This window comes from Indicator indicator, unplaced genomic scaffold (genome assembly GCF_027791375.1).
Source record: "Indicator indicator isolate 239-I01 unplaced genomic scaffold, UM_Iind_1.1 iindUn_scaffold_211, whole genome shotgun sequence".
Taxonomy (NCBI): domain Eukaryota; kingdom Metazoa; phylum Chordata; class Aves; order Piciformes; family Indicatoridae; genus Indicator; species Indicator indicator.
This window is the reverse complement of record NW_026539287.1, coordinates 1-10847: the sequence shown is the minus strand read 5'-3', so window position 1 is coordinate 10847 and position 10847 is coordinate 1. Positions and strand designations below refer to the sequence as shown.

General features: G+C 79.3%; 2 protein-coding genes across 2 annotated transcripts; both read left to right on the top strand.

Annotated features, from left to right (window-relative positions):
- Positions 1–392: 392 nt before the first annotated feature.
- On the top strand, positions 393–6689 carry LOC128980479 (proline-rich protein 36-like). The gene is made up of 6 exons (XM_054398948.1): positions 393–730; positions 1004–1217; positions 1264–2100; positions 2195–4926; positions 5041–5211; positions 5276–6689. The coding sequence occupies exons 1-6, from the start codon at positions 393–395 to the stop codon at positions 6687–6689; spliced, it is 5706 nt and encodes a 1901-aa protein (XP_054254923.1).
- Positions 6690–6714: 25 nt separating this feature from the next.
- Positions 6715–8289, top strand: LOC128980478 (basic proline-rich protein-like). The gene has a single exon (XM_054398947.1). It carries the CDS (start codon positions 6715–6717, stop codon positions 8287–8289), a length of 1575 nt encoding a protein of 524 aa, XP_054254922.1.
- Positions 8290–10847: the final 2558 nt, after the last annotated feature.

Here is a 10847-nt window from a genome sequence, read left to right as displayed (position 1 = left end):
GCGGCCGGCGGGCGCCGCCCTCCCTACGATCGGGGGGCGCGTGGCTCGCCGCGTCGCCCTCTCTCCCGGTGCGCGCGACCCCCGGCATCCCAGGCGGAACGCTCGGTCCCTTGGCGCACGCCCCCGACCTTACCCGCTCGGATGCTCCCGCCGCCCCCTCCCTCTGCCGGCCCGGCTCGCCCCCCCCCCCGCATCCGGCGTCCAGGCCCGTCCCGCCCCGTCATGTCTTGATGTGGGCCCGCGGCGAGGCCGGTGCCCCCGCCGTTGCTGGCGCCGGTCCCCCCCCTCCTGGGCTCTTGCGGACCCTGCCTTCCTCGACCCGCACGCCCTCGGCACTGGCTCGACGCCCCCTCTCTCCACCTAGCGCCGGCCCGCTCCAGCTTGCCGGCGCGATGGCGGGGGACGCACTCCAGCCACCGCGCCCCCCCTTCGGCCCTTCCCCGCTGTGCCCGTCGCGTCCCTCCCCCCCGCGCGCGGCCGGGCTGGGCGGCGCCCCCGGCCCCTTCCCGTTGCGCCCCCACCCGGGCTCGCTCCCGCGTGCCCCCGCGCTTTCGTGCTGTGCCCCCCCCGCGGCCGCCCGCCTTGCCGTCGCTTCTCTGTCCCGCCTGTCCCCGTGCTTGACTTTGCCCCCCGCTCCGCCCTACCGGCGGCTCGCCGGCCGCCGCGACGCCCTCGGCCGCCGGTGCCCCCGTGTCCGCCCGTTCGAGGCTGAGCGTGCCGCGGGGCCTCCGCGCGGGGCGAGGGCCCATTGAGGGTACGTTCGCCCCCATACCTCCGCCCCTCGACCCCCCCGCCCCCCCTCGTCCGCTGGCCTCCGCGCCTCGCCCCCCCCCGCCCTGCCTCCCGGCCGGCGCCCCGGCGCTTCCGCCTCGCGGGCTGGGTGGCGGCTGGCGGGCCTTGCACCGCGCTGTGTGGCCGGAGCTCGCTCCTTCTCCCCCCCCGCCCGCGGGCGCGCGACTGGGGCCCCCTCAAGCCCCGCACGTTCGGCTTGCGTTCCCCCGAGCCGTGCGCTGGGCGCGCTCCCGTGCCGGCCCCTTCCCGCCGTCGCCCCGACGTGCGCGTCCGCGGCCGCCCTCGCACGTCACGCCCTCCCCACCCTTGGTCCGCGGGGCCGCTCGCCCCCGTCGCGGGGTCGGTCCCGCTCCCGCGCCCCCCCCGGTCCTCCCCGTCGCCCCCCCCGGTCGCACCGGGCTCCCGGACTCTGGTCGAACCCCCCGGTGGGCCCTCCCTCGTGCGGGCCCCGCCGCCGCCTCCCTACACTAGCGTGCACCGCTCGCCGCTGGCCGCCGTGGGGCCCTGAGAGCGGGTGTCAGCGGGGCGCACCCCCAAGCACGGGCGGTCGGCCCTCCCGCCGCGCGCCCGCCGTTCCGCTCCTCTGCCTTCGACCGCGGCTCCCTCCCCGCGGCGCTGTACGTCGGGCGCCGGCTGCTTCGTGCGCCCGTCGGCCGCATTCGGTCCCCCGTCGCGTGTTGCCACCCCCCTCCGCCCGCGCGGCCGCCGGCGGACGCGGTTCCGCTGGGCGGCGGGGCCTGCCGTTACGCGGCCCTGTCCACGCGACGGCAGGCCGAGTCCGCGGGCATGCGTCCCCCCCGGGCTGTCCGGCGCCTCCCGCCCCTGCTTGCCGGCGGGACGCGGCGCTGCTCGCGTTCGCTGGCCGCGGCCAACCCCCGCTTGCCGTCTTCCCGCGGTCCACCGCTCCCCTCCACCCGCTCGTTGCCGTGCACCCTCGCGCCCCCACCCGCCCCCCCCCCGGTCCGCCGGCACCGCCGCTCCCCGCCGCGCTTCACCCCGGTCGCCCGCGGCCGCGCGGGCGAGGGCGCGGCGGCCCCGTTCGCCGGCCCCGCGCCTATCCGCCCCCCGCGCCCGGATCACCCGCGGGGCGCCTCGCGCGTCGGCCCCGGCAGCTTACCCGGCTGCGGCCCACGCCCACCCCGCCGACGGGCCTCACCCCCGCTCTCCTCCGGGCCGCGCCCCGTTCTGCGCGGGGCCCGTACTTCGCCCTCCGCGCGGCGGGGGGCGGCTTCCCCCCCGTCGCCCTGGCGCCCCTCGGCGCCGCGGCGTGCCTTCCGCTCCCGCGAGCGCCGACGCCGGCGCTATCCGGCTGCGCCGCGTGCTCGCCCTCCACCCCTCCTGCCCCCCCACTCCCCGCCCGCCGCCGCTCGCCGCTCCCCGGGCCCCATCTCTCGCCCCCCAGCGCCGCCGCTCTGGGGTCGCCCGGCGCCCCGCCGCCCCGCCTCCGCGCCCCCCCGCCTTCCACCAGGCCGACGCCCGCCCTTCCCGGGTGGCGCGCGACCCGGCGCATTGCCCGCGCGTCGACCCTCCACCCGGGCTCGCGCGCAGCCCCGGTGCGCGCCGGGCGGTGGGTCTGCACCGCGCGCGGCCCGGCCCGCCCCCCGGCTCGGAGGCCCCGCCGCCCGGCGCCCGGCTGCCCCTCTCCCCTCCCGCGCCGCGCTTGGCTCCCCGCGCCCCCTGTTTGTCTCTCGCTGGCCCGGCCGGGCCGGCCCCCCGTGCGGTCCTCGCCCGGCTCCGACCGCAGGCGCCCGCGGGCGGGTGGTCGCGCTCGCCCCACTGCGCTGGGGCACCGCGTCGGCATGGGCGCCAGCCCCATGCGCGGCTGAGGAGCCCGGCACCCCTCCCGCTGCCGCCGCTGCGCATTCGGGCCCCTGCTGGGAGACGTGGCGGCGCCCCCGTGGGTGTCGTGCGGCTGCAGGAGGCCGGGGCTCACCGCTCGCCCTCTGGGCTCCACCGCGACGCCGGCGGGAGCTCGACTCGCCGCCGGCCCCCCCCCCTGCCTCCCGGCTGCGCTGCCCCGGGGCTTCCTCGTGTCGCCGCCACCCCCGTGCCACGGGTCTGCGCTCGGGCCGCCTCGGCCGAGCGCCCACCCCCGGGTTGCCCGCTCTGCTCGTCACCGCCTCACGCGCGCTCGGGGCGCTCCCGCGCCCCGGGCTCCTGTCCCCCACGATTGGGAATGCCTCTCGGCCCCCTCCCGCCCACCCGCCCCGCGCGAGGGGTTTGCCGCCCCCCCCCCGAGCTGTCCGCCGCCCCACCCCCCCGTGCTCTGGCTGCCGCCGGGTGGGCGCACCCCCCGCCCGTCGCCGGGCGCCCCTGTCTCCGCAGCCCGGCTCGTATCGTCCGCGTACCGTCCCCCCGTGGGGTGCGCGCGAGGGCTTCTCTCCTGGCTCACGGCGGCCGCACCCCTCCTTCCCCACCACCCCCTGCGGCGCCGCGGCACCCCGTGCCCTCTCGCCGGGGTCGGGCGGGCCTGCCCAGTCCTGGCCCCCCCGCTTACGGGGTCGGTTCGCCGTGTCGCGCCCCCCGCGCCACCCCGCTCACCATCCCTGTCCTCCGCCCCACCCCTCTTCCTGCCCCCTCCGACCGGCTCACCGCCCGGTGGCCCCCGCTCGCGCGCTTCGGCTGTCGCGCGGGGTGGCTCCGCTCCCGTGTCGGCCCGGTCTTGGCTCTGTGCCCCCGAGCGCACGTGGCGCGGTTGCCCCTGCGCTCCCGCGCCGCCCGCGCGGTTGCCCCCTACCCTGGCTTCCCCCGGGGCGCCGGCCCCCCGCCCTCGTCGGCCTGCCGGCCACTCCCGCGCCTCGGCTACCGGCCCCTTCCCCATCCTCCCCCCCCACCCCCCGCCGGCGGAACGCCTTTCTGCCCCGCCCACCCCCCTCGCGGCCCACCCCCCTGCCTGGCGCCACAACAGCCCTCCCTCGTCGCGTTTGTCCCCCGGCCTATTCCGCCCGGTCCGCCGCGGTCGCTCCGCCGGCGCGCGCGGCTCGGGGACACTCCCCAAACCTCCGCCGCCTCCGGCTGCGTGCGGACGCTTCGCCCCTTCTTCTCGTCCGTCCCTGCCACGGCCGCTGCGTTTCCTTCCCACGCGGCCGTGCACCACCCGCGCCTGGGCTGGCCGGGGCGCGAGTCAGACGGGCACCCCCCCGGCCCGCGGGCTCTGCCCCCCGCGCCGCGGGCTTCTGCTGCCGTACCGCTTTGCCCCCCCGCCCCGGGGTGGTCGCTCCCCCCGTCCTTGCCTGTGCCACCTGTCGGGGTGCGAGAGCCTGGCGTGCCCCACCGTTGGACACCGCCTCGCTCGCGCGCGCGCAGACGCCGCGCCCCAGGCGCGGGCCCGCTCGGCTATCAGGCGCCCGGTTTCGGCAGGTCCCGGCCCCTGCCCGGGGGGCCGCCGTCCCCGCCCGGTGAATCGCCCGCTCCGGTTCCCCCCCCCCCCCCTGCGGCGGGGCCAGCGTGTGGTCCCGCCTACCCCCTTGCGGCCTGCCTCCGTCGGGCCCGCCCAACGGCTCCTGAGCGCCACCTCCAGCCGCCCCCTCCCGCCGGCCTCCGCGCCGCGCACCTTCCGCCGAGATGCGCGCCTCGCCGGCCGGGCTCCCCCGCGCGTTCTCGCCTCACCGCCGCCCCGCGCCTGCGCGCCGCGTTGCCCGGGTTGGGGGCCGCTAAGGGTGCGCGCCTGCACTCGGCGGCCTCCATCAGGACGCTCCTCCCGGCCGGGCCCACCCTTTTGCCGTTCGAGCCGACGCCCGCTGCGCCGCCGCCCCCCCCCCCTTGCTCCGTCTCGCCCCTGCTGTGGGCTTACCCCCCTCCCGTCGGGCCGTCGATATTCGGCTCGGGCCTGTTGGGCCTGTCCACCCTCCGCTCTCGCCCCCTGGCCCGCGCTCGTGCGCTGCGTCCCGCCCCGCGCCCGGCCGTACCTTCCCGCCCGGGCCCGCGACGCCCGCGCCGTGCCCCCCGCCCCCCCCCCGCGCTCCGCGCCGGCCGCTCGGCCCGTCGCCTCAGCCTTTGCCGTCCGGGGCTGGCGCCATGGCTCCCTGCTACCCCCCCCGCGCCGTGCGCCCCCGCCCACCTTGCCGCCCTCGCCGCGCCCCTCTATACCGCAGCTGCCGCTCCTCCGCCGCAGGCCTGGTGCCGGTGTGTGCCGTGAGGCCGTCCCCGCTGGCCCATCCCGGGGCGGGCGGTGCGTGCGCTACCGTCGGCCTCCGCTCCCCCTGCGCCTCGCGTCCGGCCTCTCCTGCCCGCTCGTTCCCGCTCCAGCTCCTCCCCCCCCGCCTCCTTCCGCCGTTGCCGTCCGTCTGCAGCGCTCGCCCCACCCCCACCTGTCTCTCGCTCCGCCCCCGGCTTCGCGGCTGCGCTCGCCGGCCGGCCCACGTCCCACGAGCTAACGCTCTCTTGCCCGGCGGTTCTGCCGCGGCCGGACCGTGTTGCGCCCTGGGGCGCTCCGCGGCGTTCCCCGGCCGGCCCGACCTTGTGCCCTCGGCCGTGCCGTAAGCGGGTGGGCCGCTCGCGCCCGTTGCCGCGCGGCGTCGGCGCTGCCACGCTCCGGGCCGTACTTTTCTGCCGGCCGCCCGCGCGGCTCCCCACATATCCCTCCCCGCCTCCGCCCCCCTTCCCGCTTACCGTGCCGTCGCTCCGCCTCCCCGCCGTACCTGGCACCTGGCCGGTCGCGGGCGCCTGCCGTCGGCCTACTCCTGGGTCTCCCGCCCGTGGCCTCTCTTCCCCCGGGCCCCCGCCCCCCCCGCTGCGCTCTCCGCCTTCGTCGCCCCCCAACTCCCCGCGCGCACGTCGGCCCCCCCTTCGCCCCGCGCGTGCCGGGCCCCGTGGCGCCGGGCTTCGTACTCGCCGCCGTCGTTGCGGTTCCCGGCCCCGGCGTTGGTCGCTACGTCCCGCGGGCCATGGCGGCCGCCCTCCATCCGACGGTCGCTGCGGGCACTGTCACCCCGTTCCACTCCTGCGCCCCACGGCCTGGGGCACCTTTGCAGACGGCCTCCGGGGCCGGGCCCGCTTGCGCTGTTTCTCCGCCCGCCAGCCCACTCGGGTTTCCTCTCCCCCCCGTCGCTGGTTGTCCCCGCCCGCCCCCCTTCGCGCCTCGCTCCTTTTTCCCCCCCGCCCGTGCCTCGTCTGTCGGCCGCCCTGGCCCTCCCCCCTCTCACTCGCCCGCCCGCACCCCCTTAGCCCTGCTGGTCGTCTTGCTCCTCTGGCTCTCCCGGGCCTCTTGGGGGGGCGGCTCCCCCCCCTCCGCGGCGCAGGCCTCCGGTTTCCCCCCTCGCCCAGGCCCCCCCCGCGCCCGCCTGCCGGGTCGCCTCCACACCCTCACCGCCCCCCCACCCCGCCCTCCCCCGCTGTCTCGAGGCGCGCCCCCCCCTGCCGGCCCCCGGATCCCGCGCACCTCCGCTCAGCCCCTCCCCTTTAACGCCTGGCGGCCGGGCCGCTCGGGCCAGCACGCCCGTTCGCTTCGCGCCCCTACCTGCCCCGCCGCTCGCCTGCGCTGCGCCCACACGCTGGAGCGTTGCTCTGCGCCCGTGTGCGTCCCTGTCGCGTCCTGGAGTCTCTGCTTACCCCGTCCCTCCGGCCCGCCCGCCCGGCTGCGCGACTCTGCCGCCTTTCACCCCCTCCCGCCGCCTTCCCGCCCGCTCAGTTTCTCTCGTCGGCCGCTCTCCCCCTTCCCACCTTGCGCGCCGGGCCTGCCCCCTCCCCACCCGCGCCGGCCTCCTCGCTCCGGCCCCGCTTCTCACCGCTCCCATCCTTGTCGCGGGCCCCCCCGTGTCCGCTCGCTCGCCTGCGCCTCCCCTCTGGTCTGGCTCGCGTGCGGCGCGCCCGCTCCGCCGCCCGTCCGCCCGCCCCCGGGCGCCCCGGATACCTCTTGCGCCCTCCGTCCTGCCCCCGCCCGCCCCCCCCCGTCCTAGCGCGGGCCTGCCCCTCCCGCCGCGCATGAGGGCGCTACCCCCCGGATCCTCTTCTCCGGACAGGCCCGTGTCCTCTGCCCCCCCGCCTCCGTTAGCCGAGGTCCCTCCGGTCCCGCGGCTCCGCTGCCTCTCCCCCTCGCCTCCGCCTCCATCTTCCGGTACGTGGGCCCCCCCCCCGCTTGAGCCTCGCATTCGACGTGCCGCACTGCCCCGGCCCCCCCCCTGCCCGCTTGGGCCGTGGCTCGTGCCCCCGGCCGCGCGGCGTTGGGCCTTTCCAACGTGCCGGTCCTCCTCGTGGCGAGGCGGCCCGCTTCCGGGCCGCCGCGTGGCCCTGCCCTTCGTCCGCCGGTTGCGCCCAGAGTTACGCGTCCTTGGCCCGCCGCCTTCCTCCGCCCCGCGCCTGGCCTCGCCCTCCAGCCCTGCTGCCCCCGTGCACGGTGCGCGCGGCCGGCTCCTCCGCCGGTGCTGGCCGCCCGCGCCCCACGCCCTCTCCCCTTCCGGCCGGCCGCCGCGGGCGCCGCGCAGCCCCCCCGCCCCTGGCCGCCTGGCGACCTGTCTGCCTGGGTCCTCGCTTGCCCCCCTCCGTTGGCCTCCCGCCCCCCCGGCGGTTGCGCCCGCCCGCCTGCCGCGATCGGATCCCGCGAGCGCAGCGCGGTCCGCCCGACGTCCCCGGGCTGCCCCCTGCCGCGCCCGGGCCCGACCTTTGCGGCCCCTGCGGTCTGGCCCGCCCCAGTGCGCCACCCCCCCCCTGCGCGCGCCGGGCCCGCCTCCGATTCCCGCCGGGGGTGCAGCGGGCTCCCTGGGCTGCTCAGGCCCCCCCTCGCTCCGCAGCCGCTCGCCCCCCCCTGCCACCTACATTCCCCGGCGCGACCGATCCGGCTTTTCAATCCTCGCGCCCGGCCCCGCCCCGCCCGCCCCGCTTCGCGGGTGCCCATCGCCTGGCCTCCCCCCGCCCGACCGGTCGCCGCCTGGCCCGCGGCCGCCCCCTCCCGCCCACGGGCCGTCCCGGCCGTGCGCGGACGCTCCGCGAAGCCCGCCCAAGCCGTCGTTCCGGGCGCTTCCCCCCCACGCCCAGCCGGTCCCCCCGCCCCCCCCCCTCTCTCCCTCCCCCGCGCCCCCCGCGGGACGCCCGCCACGCCGGTCCCCTCCCGGCGCCCCGCCTGCGCCCCTCGTGCTAGCGCCCTCCGGGCTCTCGCTTCTCCCCCACCCCCCCCCCGCCCCCGTCCCCCCGGACGCCCTCACCCCCCCCGCCGGTTGGGACGTCCCGCCGGCACCACCTCCGGGGCCCGCGTACTCGCTTCGGGCCACTCCTCTCCTCCCCCTCACCCCATACTCCGTCGCGCCCACCCCGCCGGCGCCGGCAGCCCCCCCACCCCGCCCGCGCCGGCCGACCCTTTGCTCCGCGCCCTTCGCCCCGCGCGGTCGGTACGGAGCGCTCGTCCCCTCGGGCCCTGCCGCGCTGTCCGCCCCCGCCCCGCCGATCTCCGCTGTCCGCGCCTGCGGCCCGGTCTCCCCCCCTCCCTCACCGGGCCCCGCCCCGCGCCCCGCTTCCCCCCCTCCCCTGCCCTCTCTCTTCTCGTGCGCTCCTCTGCCCGGGTGAACTAATCCCGCGCGCCGGTGCACCGCTGGCGGCTCCCCCCCGCGCGATTCTAGCTCTGGGCCCGCCTCGCCGGTCACCCTCACCGCTGCCTCCCGCTCCCCCGCCCCTCGCCCGGGGCCGGCCCCCACCTCTGCCCCGCGGTGCCCCGTGCCCCTCCCTCCGCCCGCGCCCCTCCGCCCCCGCTGTCCGGCCCCTTCCCTGAGTCCCCGGGACTTCGGGCGTGCCCCCCCACCCGACGCGCGCTCCCCGGCCCCCCCTACCACTCCCGCCTACTCCGCCGCCTCCCGCCTGCGCTCGCTCTCCCCCCCGCCCCGCTTCTCCCCGACCCGCGCCGGCCGCCCGCTCCCCGGTCCCCCCCCTCATGCGGCCCACGCTGTTCGTTCCTCGCGCGCAACCCGCGCCCGCCGTCCCCCCCGCCCGTCGGCGACCCTTCGGCCTCCGGGGCGTTTTTCCCGGGAGCCCTTGCTCCTCCCCCCCTCGGCCCTTCCTCTCCGCCCTCTGCGCCCCCCTCGGCTCCTTCTCGCCACCCCGTTCCCTCTACTCTCCCCACCTGTCCCCCGCCGCCCTCCGCCCTAGTCGCCTTCCGTCTCTCCCCCCCGCGTCCCTGCTCAGGCTGCTCGGCTTCAGTCGTCCGCGGACCGCCGCCGCCAGCCTCGCTCCCCCCCCGCTTCGTCCCCGCCGCCCCCGGCCCGTGCGCTCGTGCCCCTGCATCGGCCGCCGCCTCCCCTTCCCCCTCTTCGGCCCTCCTCGGCTGCCCCCCGGCTCCCTTCGTCTCGTTGCTGCCGTCGCCTGCCCCTTTCATGCCGCGCCCTGCCTCGCGCCCTGGCCCCCCCGCCCTCCTCAGCCTGCCTCCGGTCCGGCCCGGCCCCCCCCCGCGCCTGCCCACCCTACACCCTGCTTCACGGCCGCAGCCCCTCGCCGGTCCCTCGCGTGTCGCCGCCTTCCCTCCTCGTCATCCCCCCGCTCCGCTCATCCCCCCCCCGGGCCCGCCCCCTCGCTAAACCCAGCCGTTGATGGCCCCGGCTGCGCCGTCCCTCGCGTCCGCGAACGCGCCGTCTCCCCCCGCCCCGGCGCCCCCCCTCGTCGTACGGGCTCTCGCTCGTCCGGGCCCGTCCCCTCCTCGGCCGGGGGCTGTGCTCCCTGTCGCTAGAGCCCCTCCTGCCCCCCTGCCCTCCGTATGCCCCCTGCCTCCGTTCTCCGTCCCTACCTCGCTCCTTTGCTCCCTCCTGCCCCTCTCCTCCCCCTCGCTCCGCTCTTACTACGCCTCCTCCTCCTTCTCCCTGCCCCCCCCCGTGTCCGCCCTCGTCTGCCCGCTCCCCTGCCGCCGCCGTCCTCCCACCCCCTACCCCCCCCCCTCTCCGCCACCGCACCCAGCCCTGCGGCTCCATTACGCTTGCCTCGCCTCCGCTCGGCCGAGCCCCATCGCCCGCGCTGCCGCCCCTCCACCCCCGCCTCCTGCTCCCGTCCTCCGGTTCGCGTAGCCCCTCTCGCGCGTCGCCACTCCCGCGCCGTTGGCCTCTCGCATGCCCCCGCGGCCGCTCCCTTGACCCTCGGCCCTACCCGGGCCCCCCCGTTAGTACCCCCGCTCCCCCACTCCTTCCTCCCCCCCGTCCCCGTCCGGTACCCCGTCGCTCTGCGTTCGCGGTGCCTGCTTCGCCGCATGCTCCGTCCTCCCGCCGGCGGTCTCCCCAGCCTCTTCCCTCGGGCACACCCCCCTCCCCATCGCGCTCGACCCCTGCCCCTGGCCCCGGCCCAATCGGGCTCGCATCCCCCCCGAGGCCGGTCTCTCCTGCTGCTGGCACGCTTCCTCCTCGGCCTCCCGCCGCCCACACTCGCCCGCCCCCGCCTCCTGTGCTTACGATCCACCCTTCTCCCCGGCCCCCTCCTCGCTGGCGTGCTCCCACGCGCTTACAGGTCGCCCCCCTGCTCCCTGCCGCCTCGTACCTCTCTATCCCCCTCCGCCTGGACCCCCTCCGGCCCTGTCCTATGCCCGCACCTTGTTCCAAGCCAACGCCCACCCGGCCTGCCCCGTCTCCCCCGCCTTCCTTTTTTGGTTGTGTTCCCCGCGCCTTGGGCCGTCCTGTGCGTCTTCCGCTTCCGCAGTCCCGCCGGTCGGCCCCTCACCACTTCAGAGTTAACTCCCACCCCTCCCGCGTCCCCCGTTCCCCCCCGCCCGGCACGCCCGGGATCTCGCCCCCTCTTTCCCCCTCACCCCGCCCTCTTTCGCCCCCTACGCCCGGCCTGCGCCCTCCCTCCCGCTGCCCGGCGTCCCCCCTCGTTTCTTACCGCACTTCTGCCTGTTCCCCGCCAGACATCTCCCGGCCCGTCCGCCCGGCTTCTTCCCTCCACTCGGCCCGGCCCCCCCCCCCCCGCGCCCAACCATTCGCTGCCCGTCCCGCGGCCTCCCCTATCCCCGGCCCCTCCTCCGTCTCACCATACCCTTCCCAACTCCCCCCTCGCCCCCCCTCGTTACTCTCTCCCCACCTCGCGTCGCCCTCTATCGCCCCTCATGCTAACTGCCCCCCTGCCCCAGACTCCCCCCCCGCCCGCGCACCGCC

Bases quoted from the DNA above. Each gene is read 5' to 3' on its own strand.
- LOC128980479 (XM_054398948.1), top strand. From the start codon at position 393: ATGGCGGGGGACGCACTCCAGCCACCGCGCCCCCCCTTCGGCCCTTCC. The intron at 1,218-1,263 runs GTGGGCCCTCCC...TCCCTACACTAG, and splicing joins GACTCTGGTCGAACCCCCCG to CGTGCACCGCTCGCCGCTGG. The intron at 2,101-2,194 runs GCTGCGCCGCGT...CTCGCCCCCCAG, and splicing joins GCCGACGCCGGCGCTATCCG to CGCCGCCGCTCTGGGGTCGC.
- LOC128980478 (XM_054398947.1), top strand. From the start codon at position 6,715: ATGAGGGCGCTACCCCCCGGATCCTCTTCTCCGGACAGGCCCGTGTCC.